This window comes from Henckelia pumila, chromosome 4, assembly GCF_033568475.1.
Source record: "Henckelia pumila isolate YLH828 chromosome 4, ASM3356847v2, whole genome shotgun sequence".
In the NCBI taxonomy this organism is placed as follows: domain Eukaryota; kingdom Viridiplantae; phylum Streptophyta; class Magnoliopsida; order Lamiales; family Gesneriaceae; genus Henckelia; species Henckelia pumila.
Genome location: NC_133123.1, coordinates 33,669,622 through 33,684,465, shown reverse-complemented (window position 1 = coordinate 33,684,465; position 14,844 = coordinate 33,669,622). Strand labels below are relative to the sequence as shown.

General features: G+C 31.9%; 1 protein-coding gene across 1 annotated transcript; it reads right to left on the bottom strand.

The window, feature by feature from the left end:
* Positions 1-8,525: 8,525 nt before the first annotated feature.
* Positions 8,526-10,191, bottom strand: LOC140865700 (homeobox-leucine zipper protein ATHB-40-like). Its single transcript, XM_073270418.1, has 3 exons — positions 9,987-10,191; positions 9,541-9,872; positions 8,526-8,949 (listed from the first exon to the last, which is right to left on the bottom strand). The coding sequence occupies exons 1-3, from the start codon at positions 10,069-10,071 to the stop codon at positions 8,716-8,718; spliced, it is 651 nt and encodes a 216-aa protein (XP_073126519.1). The 5' UTR covers positions 10,072-10,191; the 3' UTR covers positions 8,526-8,715.
* Between the last annotated feature and the right edge of the window lie 4,653 nt (positions 10,192-14,844).

Genomic DNA, 14,844 nt, shown 5'->3' with positions numbered 1-14,844 from the left:
TAAATTTAGCAGCTATGCACTGAAAATACTTGAGAGATTCATTGTAGTATGTGAACTACAGTATTGTAAATTGCAGTAGGCGGTGGCAGGACATACAATGACCTGTTACCCGTCGTGCTTAGGAGGTTGATTTTTTTAAAACTAGTTTTGACAAATGATTATATATAATCACACGATATATGCCTGAGTTAAATGATGTTTACGGATAAATAAGCTTCATACGATATATACAATTTATACAAAGTGCAAATAAATATATAAATACAACTAACAAGATAATTAATAAAAATTCATCATCATATTAATTACTACTAAAAAGTAACATACTAATTTAGAATACTAGTGAAAGCAAGTAAAAATAATAATTATGTCGAACACCGGTTGAAAGAACCAAACATAAATATAAAATTTATCAAATTACCTATGGATGAAAAGGCTTCGTTCATGGGACAAAAGACTGATGATACTATTCAAATTAGAAGCACATAATAAAAATAGAAAAGAGAATGAAAAAAGCAACTTTTGAAATGTAAATTAAAATATCTGCTGAATGAAAGAAATCAATTTTCTATTGTACCTCCACTTCTCCAACTTCAAAGAAAATATTCCCCTGAAGTAACCAATAAAGAAAACAATGCGGAAACAATCAGATGATATATCCATAAAATATGGACATTCAGCTCACGGACCAATAAGAAAACAATGCGAAAACAATCAGGACACGGAGCTTGATCCATGAATCCATGTGTATAATAAAATTTCAAAACAACTATAATACATTTCAGAGGCCAAAACAGGAGCGTTATATACAAGAGTAAATTAAAATATGAATTCAACCAGAAGAAAAAACAAAACAAAACAATTTCATATTGTACCTCAACTTCTCCCACTCTTCATCATACTTGTCCCTGAATTAAAAAATGCCGAAATGATCAGGATACATCTTTAAGGCTCATGGAGCCTGATCCATGAATCCATGCGTAGAATTAAATTTCAAAACAAGTATAATAAATTTAAGAGGCAACAGACCAAACACATAAAGACCAATTACAAGTTCAAAACAGGAACAAAATATAAATAAAAAATCCTAAGCAGCACAAAATAATAATAATACTACTAAAACTAGAAATGAATGAATGACTAAAAAAAAAACAGTAATCCAAACCTATCTCTCGTCTGATATCGTGCCATTCTAAATAAATAGAATAAGAAATTTTACCTTCTCACCACACTGTCAAGTGAAGTTTTACAAGCCCACCATTAACTGAATAAATAGAATAAGAAATTTTCCTGACTAAATATGAAATAAGAAAATTTACCCATTCTTTAGCAAGATCGAGTCCGGAAGCGTACCGCAGTGAACGGTGGACTTGCGGCGACCATGGCTAAAATATGTCAGAAAAGCTGAGGAAGTGGCATAAATATCTCTAAAACTCAAATCCAAGCAACCTACAACCATAAAACATCAAAATCGATCGGGAAACGGCCGGAAAAACGCAACTAATTCCGACAACAGAAAAGAAAAATCGGAAATTTCCTTATGGAATGGGTATCGAGAGATAGATTGCGATGAGATCTTACCAAATATGTAGTCAACTTAACATTTCCGTCAAAGAGGTGGAGGTGGAAGGCTGGAGATTCAAATCGGCGGCGCTTGGGCTGAAGAATAAAGGGGATCGCGATTTTTTTTTCTCCAAGGATAAATGTTAGAAAAGTGAAAGGGAAATTAAATCTAAGGTTACCGGTTGTTCTTTTTTACTTCAGCAATTATAACTATAAATTTTATTTTTTAACTTTTTACTTCGTCAAAATTAATATACCGAAGTAAAATGTTACAAAAAATGATTAGTGAAGCCCGTGTTTTTTAAATTCTGAAGTAAAAAATGAGTTTTTACTTCACAAATGTTATTACCGAAGTTGATTGTTTCATTTTACTTCGTAAATAATAATTGCATAAGTAATAGGTGGCGAAGTAAAAATCCAAAATTCTACTAGTGGTCAATTTTGACAATTTTGGTATTTTTTTTCTATTGGAGCGATGTAGTGCTGCATTTCACTAGCCCATGTGTTGTGAAAATTACTCGCAAGCGTACGAGTGTCAAGTTTTAATATAGTGATTTAAATCAGATATCGATCCCACAGGGAGTAAAATAAAAATATTCAGTGCTTGTAATTAAAATAGTCTAAACTTTATCTAAAAAATTAAACTTTGAGAATTTTGCAGAAAAATAAATAATAAATGAGTTTAAAAGCACGCACACAACTTTCAGATAAATATCAATCAGAGAAAAATGGTCTAGAGGTATAGATTTCATCTGGTTTCAACAACAGTCAATCCTAATTAATTAATCTTCATGAATTTCATTCAATTAATAGCCAAGAACACTTACGTGTATTATTTCCCTCTCCCGAGCAATAAATAATTTTTATCAACTACAATTAAATTCCAATATTCCTATTAAGAATTTATCGCAATGATCTATTACAAAACAATGTTCTTTTTAAAAGCTCTGTTAAAATTATACACTCTCCCGAGCTGTATAAATAATTAACAGTGTAGTTTCTAATGTCCTATTCAAAATCCCCTCTCCCAAGCAATGATTTCAAATAAATATAACAAATCAATTATTGATCAGATAATTGAAAATACAATCAATTCTAGAAAAAAACAATTAATTTAAAAGAAACTCAATTCAATAAAATAAAAAATTCATGAAAGCATCTACACCAGGTTCCATCTGACCTCTAGACTCTAAAAATTTAGTTCATAATAAAATTATGAATAAACCAAAACATGTTCAAAACTCCAAACATATTCAGAATAAAATAAATAAAAGATAAAAGAAACAAATCCGTCTACGATGCCGTGTCCGGTCTATCGAACTCTGTCTTTGTTCTTCAGATAAAGTTCCAGATTTCTTCCCAGAAATCTTCACAATCTCGATCAATCTCTGTTCTCTGATATGCGTATGATTTGTTGTGGCGGCCCTTCCTTCTATCTGACAAAAATCCTTTTTATATGGTGCACAAAAGCCCACTCAAAAGCCCATAAAAATTATTTCTCGATATAATAAAATTTCCAAATCACAGCGACGGGGCAGGCGCTCTAGTGAAGGCGCGGGCGCGCTTCAAGTTCGAATCAATTCTCAAGTCTTCAGGAACTTCGCGTGTTTGCTCTAGTTTAAGCGCTAACTAGAAAGCCCATTAAGAAAGCCCACTTTGTTCCTTCTCTTGATCTGATCGTTCCTTTCTTCTCTTCAATTTTCTCTTCTTTTCTTTTCCTTTTTTTTATTCTTTTTTTTTTTTCTAAATTCTCTATTTTCTTCACTTTCCCAAATAAATTAAATAATTCACTGTAAACACAAACACACTAAAAGACCCACATAAATCTGCTCGAAACAAATATTTAACAATTAAAATCACATATAAATTAAGTGTATAAAATACACTTATCAAATACCCCCAAACTTAGAATTTTGCTAGTCCCGAGCAAAACTATTCAAAACAATAATCTTCCAAACACTCAAATCATCAAAAACTCACAAGAATAGTCAAGAAATATTATGGAGCAATGACCTCAAAAATAATTTCAAAAATATTCAAATCCAATCTCATCCAACCTACTAACACTTGAAAGTTTTAATCATAACAAAATTACCGCATAAATTCACAATCTCCGCAACTCAAGTTCAAAACACCCTTATCCAAATTCAATTCAAACATTCATAGATCATGAGGACTTTTCAAGGTAGCAAATGATCAAAATATAGGATATAAAATCAAAAACACTCACAATCAGGTAAATGCAAAGAATAATAGTGTGTAAGTGTTTCGATCAAAATTCATAATCGTTAAAAGAATCAATCAACAGTCCATAGGCTAAATTCTCGCAACTCTTCTCCACTAGTATATTGGGCAACTGAGACTCAGTCAATAGGACTTAATTAGCTTATAATGTAATGCCTGGCTTATGGCTACAAACGAAGGATAAGAATTCAAAATAAGGAGTAATTTATAATTATGCTCAATCTAACTTTAACTCCTTTCATTCACAATTTCACACTTTTTCTTTTCACTTCATTAATTTTTCAACTTTTCTCAACTTCTTTCACAACTTTTCTTTTCATAACTTTTTTCTACTACCTTTTTTTTTTCATATTTTCAATTCATCCACCACACCATTCCATTTTCACAAATATCAACTAGGAGCATAAAACAATTTAGCATTCAAATTAATCCCTTAAAGGTAGAAATTAGTGTTTAGGCTATTCAGATAGTTAATGTAGGACCTTGAAATACTGACGAATGGGGGTTTAGTCACACGTTTACACGCATGCCATTCGATTTTTAACAAAGCTCAAATAAGGTACCAGGGATAACATATATAATAGATAGCTTGAAAGGCTCAAACGAATTCAGAAAAATCGCCTAAATCATTTCTAATCACAGTTTTGCTCGTATTTCACCTCGAAGAGTGTCCGAACTAGTTCTAGACAGTCTCAATTCACAATTAAATCATACAAATATCAATCAGTGCAAAAAAAAAAACAATCATCAGCAGCTAACGATGATTTTCACAACAAATTTCAGAATTCTCATACCTCAAAGTACTAATATACGTGTAAGCTCAAATAGGCAACTAAGGATAAATTTGTTCAATAAAAATTAGGCCCAAAATTTCAAACATTGCCTCAATCATCTCTATGTTTGTATGTTTTAAAAATCAGATTCAAATATTAATCACAGAGTATATAGGAAATTGTTTATTCACTTGGTTCCATTTTCTCAAAAATATTTGTCAAATAGGTAGACAATCATGGATTTCAGTTATAGCACAAAACAAAAATTTATCATCATTGGCCATTCATCCATTTCTTTCTGGACTTCTTTTAAACTCAACTCAACTCAACTCAACTCAACTAACAACTAAACTTCAACAAAAAATTTATCTATGAAATTCAAAATTCAACTTTCAACAATCAAATCAACAAAATCAGAAATTGATTTACCCCCCAAACTTAATGTAATCATTGTCCCTAATGATTAAAAAAAACAATAAAAAGAACAAGAGACTCATACCTTCGACACCGAGCATCAGTACTCATCTTCAGTACTCGATGTGATTAAAATTTCCAGTAAAATAACTTGCAACCGCAACCGCAACCGCAACCATTGGAGAGGAGGTGAAAAGCAACGACCACATCCATTTTAATGGCGAGCATGATCATGCGCTGCTCCGGAGCTTTGATGGCGAACTGAAATGTTGTCATTGATGAAGAAGTTGGCGCATGGTTTAGAAGCTGGAGGTTGCTATGCATGGTAAACTGCTTGGTTAGGAATTATGTAAGGAGTGTGCGCCCTTGGTATGCTGCGTGATTTTTGTGTGAGCAGGTGAGCTGCGCTGATGATGATGGTTAGCACATGGAATGGCAGATGGTGCTGCATGAAGTTGATGGAGAAGAGGCGCAGATGGGGATCTGTAGCTGGTGGACGCGCGACTACGCTAGGTAGCAGCGCAGATGAGTTATTTGCGCAAGGTAGTGAAGTGATGCGTAGATGGGAGCTGGTGATGGGCGACTGCGCTAGGTAGCAGCGCAGATGAAGGGGGTGGTTTGCGCTTGAAGCTGCGCTAATGAGGAAGTGTAATGCGCGATTGCGCCTATGCCTTGCGCGGTTGGGGACTTGGTTGCGCTTGAAAGTGGCGCAGATAACGTGCGCGATTGCGCTAAATGAAGCGCAAATGATTAAGGTTCATGCGGTGAGGAAGTGCGGGCGCTCGAGATAAGTGGAGCGGGCACGCCATTTGTTCGCAACTCAATCAAAAATTTCTCCCAGAGTTAAGCGCGGGCGCTCGGATTAATGGGGCGGGCGCCCCTCTTCCTCGAATTTGAGATTTTTGGAGCCTATAAAATTTTAAAAATTAAACTTCAAAAATTGATAATAAAAAACTTAAAAACATAAATAACAAAAAAAATTAAATAAACTGAAAAAAAAAACAAATAACAAAAAATAAAAAGCTTGGGTTGCCTCCCAAGTAGCGCTTGGTTTAAAGTCTTCAGCCCGACTTTCATCGGTGTTAGATCTTCCCATTCTCTTTTACTCGCCAAGCATCAATAAAAATTGGCGCTTTGAGATCGTCCCATAAACTGCAATTAAAATTTAGAAGAAATTACTTAGTAACTTAAAAATAAAATAAAAAAAACTCTAAATTAAAATCTAGACTAATTGGTAATAAGACTAAAAAATAATCAAAATTCACTCCCCGGCAACGGCGCCAAAAACTTGTTGTGAAAATTACTCGCAAGCGTACGAGTGTCAAGTTTTAATATAGTGATTTAAATCAGATATCGATCCCACAGGGAGTAAAATGAAAATATTCAGTGCTTGTAATTAAAATAGTCTAAACTTTATCTAGAAAATTAAACTTTGAAAATTTTGCAGAAAAATAAATAATCAATGAGTTTAAAAGCACGCACAAAACTTTCAGATAAATATCAATCAGAGAAAAATGGTCTAGAGGTATAAATTTCACCTGGTTTCAACAACAGTCAATCCTAATTAATTAATCTTCATGAATTTCATTCAATTAATAGCCAAGAACACTTACGTGTATTATTTCCCTCTCCCGAGCAACAAATAATTTTTATCAACTACAATTAAATTTCAATATTCCTATTAAGAATTTATCGCAATGATCTATTACAAAATAATGTTCTTTTTAAAAGCTCTGTTAAAATTATACACTCTCCCGAGCTGTATAAATAATTAACAGTGTAGTTTCTAATGTCCTATTTAAAATCCTCTCTCCCGAGCAATGATTTCAAATAAATATAACAAATCAATTATTGATCAGATAATTGAAAATACAATCAATTCTAGAAAAAACAATTAATTTAGAAGAAACTCAATTCAATAAAATCAAAAATTCATGAAAGCGTCTACACCAGGTTCCATCTGACCTCTAGACTCTAAAAATTTAGTTCATAATAAAATTATGAATAAACCAAAACATGTTCAAAACTCCAAACATATTCAGAATAAAATAAATAAAAGATAAAAGAAACAAATCCGTCGTCGACGCCATTTTCGGTCTATCGAACTCCGTCTTTGTTCTTCAGATAAAGCTCCAGATTTCTTCCTAGAAATCTTCACAATCTCGATCAATCCCTGTTCTCTGATATGCGTATGATTTGTTGTGGCGACCCTTCCTTCTATCTGACAAAAATCCTTTTTATATGGTGCACAAAAGCCCACTCAAAAGCCCATAAAAATTATTTCCCGATATAATAAAATTTCCAAATCACAGTGACGGGGCAGGCGCTCTAGTGAAGGCGCCGGCGCGCTTCAAGTTCGAATCAATTCTCAATTCTTCAGGAACTTAGCGCGTTTGCTCTAGTTTAAGCGCTAACTAGAAAGCCCATTAAGAAAGCCCACTTTGTTCTTTCTTTTGATCTGATCGTTCCTTTCTTCTCTTCAATTTTCTCTTCTTTTCTTTTCTTTTCCTTTCTTTTATTCTTTTTTCTTCTAAATTCTCTATTTTCTTCACTTTCCCAAATAAATTAAATAATTCACTATAAACACAAACACACTAAAAGACCCACATAAATCTGCTCGAAACAAATACTTAACAATTAAAATCACATATAAATTAAGTGTATAAAATACACTTATCACCATGTCAGTGCCACGTCAATCACATTAGGAAAAAAATTTAAAATTGGAAGATAAAATAAAATATAATGGCCTAAATCTTCAATTTGACAAGACATATAATCAAAATAACGATTAATAACTACTTCGTGTTATGTTTTCTGCTACACTGCTTCAAACTTGGTAAGTAATGATTTTTGTTTGTAATGTTTGCTTAAATTGCACTATTTTAAAACGTTTGAACACAAGCAAATTGACTAGACTTACTTATCAATCATCCATCACAACTCTTCCTGATTTAGACTCAACATGAGATTGTGAAGGGAACAGACTCAAATTTAAACTAGTTACTAAAATAGACAAGCTAGCAACTGACACAATAATTGCTCTTTACCGCTGTATTTATTGATATTTTACTTCTTAATTTTCTGCTAAAATATAGATTCTCGAACAATAATATCATAAGGAAATAAAAAAACATATCATAAGAAAAATGTTGCTAACTTTGTTTCTTAAATTGTCAAACTTTTGGTTGCGTGCTACCCTAACCAAAGATGGTGAGAATTGAGATATCGAGTCCAAGTTCCACATCATCTTTAGATATTTAATTCATGGACAACGTGCACCTCACAAGTCTAACTAATAAGATGCATGTGAATTAACAAATTAAATGTTCGTACTTTAATTTAGTTTTTATAATTAACAATAAAAACGATCAATTTAAATTTCTAAAAAAATGTATATACATTTCAATATATATTTCTTTATTTGAAACAAATGAAGGAACTGCTCATCTATACACCATTTAGATCGCTCATTTCTCATATTTCGGCTACATTTTTTTTTTTTTAAAAAAATAACATTGACAATTAATGTACACACGCCAACCCTGATTTTTATTCAATTTATACAGAATAAAGACACAATATACGACAACCTAATTTATCCCTAGTCAAAAAGCTAAGCCAAATTCGTGACAATACACTTACACAACACTAAATTATTCACATTATTAGTCCCTATCTACGTGCGTGCAAAATGTCAATCGACCCCCTAACATAATAATTACATATAATACATATTATCCCAACCTCCTAATCCATAGCTACTATCCGACCTGTTGTACAACACATTCTCGAGTCCTTCCATCCCGAATTCTCCCATGAACGGAGGCTCGTTCATGGCGTCCATCGAGAACGATGAGCTCGGGCTGTTGCTCGAAAACCCGTCCCCGCCCCGCTCCGACAGTCTCTGTATCTCCTGCTCCGCCTCGCGGAGTTGCTCCTTCACCTTCAGAAGCTGCACCAATAAAACAAGTAGCACAAATGTTTTGTTACATTATTTTTCGCTGTCGCTTTGATAATAAATATATATATATATAAATTAACTTTTTATATGATAAAGTTTTATGTTATGCTTATTAATTAATTGTATGAATTTATATATATATGTGTGTGGGGGGGGGGGGGGGGGGGGGGGGGAAGGGAGTGGCATGTGCTGCTCCACCAAGGCATATAGAGCAGCCTATGGCTCAGAGCTGTCCACCTTTAAACTATGTGTACGGAGGTTTGAAAAAACAATACCAAAGCACAAAATACAATTTGGGGTGGCATCAGCTACCATCGAATCTAATGTCAATTTTCCACTGCCTGTCTTCCATTTCTTGAACAAACATGGACCCTTTCCCCCAAACTAATTTAGTGCATGCATTTCCACTTATTTTCTTCCTCTATTTTAAGCTAATTAATATATATTTTGTAAAAGTGCCAACAAGAGTAGCCAAAAATATAAGTAGCCCTTTTGTTTTTTGGATTATAAACACATGGTGTCTTTGTCGGAAGATGTTTATGTCACTGTATTATAAGTACGAGAACGAATGCACCCACGTACCTGAGTCTCGAGGCGGCACTTCTCGACGACGGTGGTGTCGTGCTCGGACTTGAGGCGTGAATACTCCTCCTCCAGCTTCTTGCTCTTCCACCTGGCGCGGCGGTTCTGGAACCACACGGCCACCTGGCGGGGGTCCAGCCCCAGCTCCGCCGCAAGCCTATCCTTCCTCTCCGACTCCAGCTTATGCTCACTCCCGAAACTCCTCTCCAGCATGCTCATCTGCTCCTCGCTCAGCTTCCTCTTCCTCATCACCCCATCCACACCGCCCTCCTCTCCTCTGTTCTTCTTCCGTCTCCGCCGCGGCTTCGGATTCGGCGCCGCCGCCTCCTCCTCTGTATAAATAATAAAAAACACAAGTCCGTGGACTTTTCAAATGCATGCATTTATAACTAACATATATATAGAAACATAGTGTTATATATGTACATGGGAGTACAAAAACTAACCTTGTTCTGGTACAAACTGGCTGTAGATTTCTGATGGATAGTACTGAGAAATGAGTGCCATTGGATCATCAATTTCAGGGTTCATATTTAATTGTGTTTGGTAGGGGAAATTTTAATAGTACTCTTGCAGAGACTTTAACTCGCAACTTGGGAATGAACAGCAAGCAAGAAAGTTGCTATCTTAGGACTATGGATATAAGTGAAATGGACGACTTTATTTATAAACAAGGACTTTTGAAATGAGTCTTGTTTTTTGAGAAAATTGCCAAGAATGCCACTCTCTATCAAATTAATGAATCTTTTTTTGTATTTGGATCAGGCTATATTATGTTATCTAATAATTAATACTGATAAACACCGTTTGGTTTGACGTATGGTATAAGTAATATATAGATAAGTAATATAATGTAATAAAAAATAAATAAAAAATAATAGTTAAAATAATATTAGATTTGATTGATAGATTATGGTTTATTTGATTTGATTGATTAAATTTTATATAAAAATTTTAAATGACTATTTTGTCTTTTTAACAATAAATAAAATAAAAATTATATTATTTATAAGGGATAATATAGTAATTTGAATTCAATGATTTGATTGCTATGAGATAAATAATTAATGATTTGATTGATGTAAAATAAATAATTAATATATGGATAAATAATATGATAAGAAGAACGTGAGATGAGATGAGATGAGTTATACATATATTAGTAATATGGTGAACATAACGGTGACTACTTAAGGAACAAAACTAAAAATAACCAACTTAGAAGATAATTTTGGTACTTTTTTTTAAATCATTTTGTCACGGCAGATATTGTATATAATCTAGTTCCGGTAATCATTATCCATAATGTGACCCTCCGGACTTTTAAGTAATGTGAACAATGTGTTCAATGAAGTAAATTCATTATCGTTTTATAATTAAAATGGAAATTATTAACCACAACTATTACAGTAATTCATTAATGTACCACACCGAGAAGAATATAGGTATTTAATATCACATGCTTTGTAGAGATTATTGTGTGGCTATGCAGTACTTCATAATGATATTCAGTAAAAAAAAAAAAAAGGATTGAAAATGTGAAAGTGATGCGACAAAAGAAATTACAGCTCATAGGTTTCGAAGAGCCCCGTGGAATTGAGTTTTGTCAAATTTGGGAAGTTGGAATGGCTTAAGGCAAAGCCATGGACTTTTCTTTCTTGTATCTGAATTTGGCGAGTCGTGATTCATTTAATGGGGTGCATGCATTTCGTCTCCTGTCTATATGTATGATCCAAACATTTTATCTTTTCTTGTCTGGATAAGGGATCAACCCCTACATTGTTAAGAACTCTGATATTTGCTCATGACGCCGCACCATTTAGCAGTCAGTGGCGTAACCAAGATTTGAGAATCTGGCCGGATCGGAGAAAATTTTGAATGATATTTTCAGATGAAGAAAAACAGTGTTTGAAAGAGTTTTAAGAAAGCACTTTTCAGTTTTTTTCTTAACAAAGTTTTGTGAAATTTTGTTGAAAAAAAGTTGAGAATTGCTTCATAGAAGCTCTCCTAAACACTACTAAAATATTGTAAAAAAATTTGGGTAATGTTATATGTACACGTAGTCTTACTCGTTGGGTTACACATGACACTTCAAATTACATGATTATCCTACATGCATTTTTGAAAGATTTTTTCCAAATCAAGTGAAGGGATAATCATGTAATTTTAAAATTATTGGAAAAACATATTTACATATAATTTATTTTATTTAGTTCATCCAAAATGCAACTATTTTTTAATATTAATTTAATATCGTAAAACACCCCATTTTGTATTCAGTAGAATCAGGCCTTAACCAAATTATCATTGCTAACTCAAAATCTTTATTTTGGAATAACAAATAAATTTAGATAAAAAGTTTTCAAAACATTATCGAAAATAAGAAAATTTAAAACGTGATATTTTATTTTCTTAATTTAATTTTTAATTTATTTTAATACAAGTAATTATATTTAAAAAAAAATTAGTTGTACACGTACGCAACACGTGCACAATAGACACTAGCTTATATGATATTTTTTTGGTGAAGAAGGTGACAATATTTGGTGCCCAAAGATTTTAATTGGATAAAAATTGTGAATGTAATAACTATATTTCCTAATTTCACGTAGTACTCTATAAAATCTCTTGCCAACTAATTAGAATTGATTACATTGATCTTATCATGAATGATTAAAATAAGAAACAACCCAACGTAACAATTAATTTAACAAGTATAAATCAAACTAAATTAAACCAAACCTAGATTTTCATTTTGGTAATCGATTTTATACTTTGTTTTTTTTTCAAATGAAATATTTTAATTACTTTAAATGGGAAATTATATTTTTTTAATGTATATTGTTTCTTTATTATTTCAGTATCTATTTTATAAAATTTCAATCTTAGTCTTCTATCTTCCAATTTTTTTTTTTTCAATTTTTAGTCATTTATCATCGAGAATACTGATATGACACTACACATGCATATTAGCACTACATCAATGCTGCATTTATGCCACATTGCGTTTTATGAGAAAAATACTAAAATTGCAAATACAAACAAAAATAATGGATTAAAACTGATTTTGATATTATGAAGAACCAAAATCACAGAAAAAGACACTTTTAGACCAAAAATATAATTTCTTATTTTACGTAATTTAAATTTCTTAACTAGTATTCTAAAAATTATATATGTATATCAACATATACAAAAATTTTGAATTATTTACGATGTAATGTATGATATTGAGATTAAAATTTAGCATAAAAAATATAAACCGTAAAAATGATTTACTTTATCTTCCAAAAAACTTTTTAATTGTCCAATATCACATGTATCAATAAATATTTCTTAATAAATATTAAATGTGAATGAATTGATTTAAGGAAAAAAAAACCATTTATAACAAGTTAAGTTTCTCTAATTTATAAAAAAAACACACTATATAAAGTTCTTAACAAAATTTATTACTCCCTCCGTCCCGATTACATTGTCATGTTTTGTTTTTCACACATATTAAAAAAAATTATTGAAAAAACAAATTTTATATAAACTTCCTATTTTATCCCTATTTAATATATTAAAAAATGATTGCACAATTTTCAATGTGTAGTTAATAGGAATATATTAGTAAAAAAAATATAAAAAAATATTGCTAATATGATATGTGACTATATATTTGGAACAAACAAAAAAGAAAACATGGACATTATAATTGAAAAGTTGGGAATATATATTCCGTTAGAATTCCATGTCAAATCACGATCGACTAAATTTTTTTAGTAGTCCTTAATTTTGTGGTCCAATTTCTGTTCACACCTGATAACTGCGATTGGTTAAAAATATTCAAATCAGAGTGTTGGGGGTGGCAAAATAATTAGGGTTGGGATTAGGATTGGGTGGCGATCCCAAGGCTAACCACCTCGATCCATGTAATAATAATATTTAATTTTGAGTACGTTTAGTTAATTGGAATTTGGACAATTCACTAATTTTAATTACTGTACATAAAACAGCTTGTTGGGATGGCGTTGAAAGAAGAGAAGAAACCTAGTGATTAATATTGATGCAACCACCAAGCATGTACATCGAGCAATGCGGGTTCGATCTTCGTGTGTAGCATACTCCTGATAAAATATTGTGGAATATACTCTGGGGTTGACCATGTTGCTCCCTCTCTCATGTCCCTGCCGCTCATGCACATCCCTCGATTTAACCCCGCATGAGTCAATGGGCCTCTGACTCATGGTTGATGGGACCCCCTTCGGGGTCAATCCTTTAAAAAAAAAGGTAGCTAGCTAGAAGAAGAAAATGTTGTGACGGAAGAACTTATTATGAAATTTTTTGGTCGAAATTGTTCGTTTAAAAATTTCTCGAAAATCTAATCATAGGTTCTTCTCCCCATCGGAACAATATAGATGTTTTGTCGATGATCGTGTAGTCGGCCGGCTATTGAAAGAAAAATCTTGCATCTTCCGAGTTTGACTTTGAGTTTGAATAAGTATATTCAAGATGGGTCACATGTGAAGAGAAATTGAAGGTTCGGATTCCAATTTGAGACAAGCTTTCTTCTAAATTTATGGTTGGATTGAATAATTAATGAATGTCTTTAAAGTTTAAATATAATTTCTTCGTCTCAAATATAAAAGCAATATATCATTTTTCATTTATCTCAATTATATAATCAAATTTTCACGATTAATATCATTATTTTATTTTACCAATCTACTCTCCTAATTAAAAAATTAACTACCTCTAATTTTTTATCCTATTAAAACATTAAATAAATAAAAAGTGAAATGAAAATTCTTTCGATGAAATTTTTTTTTCTAATGATTTTCTTAATCTATGTACACTTATTACCCCGTCTTAATTATATAGATCATGTTTCTTTTATATTTTTGTCCTAAATATATATTTTTGTAATACATTTAGCAATATTTTCTATTCTTTTACTAATGTACAAACTATAGATCTTGAAAAATGTGCAACTATTTTTTAAAATACATTAATATGAATAAAATTAGAATTTTAAATATAATTTGATTTTCTAATGATATTTATTACTCTAAGTGAAAAAAAATAAACATGTATAATCGAGACAACAGGAGTGTAAGTCTATATATATGGGAAGAGACGGTATTTTTTTAACATAAATATTTTTGGTTAAAATTATAAGAACATTTGTTATAATTATATGGAGTATGTTTTTTTTATTTTTTTGATTGTCCTAAATATATAGGCCAAATTCTGTATTTAATTGCATTTTTCTTGGTGTTTTATTAACATACTCCTATTAACAAAATTTTGAGAAATGTG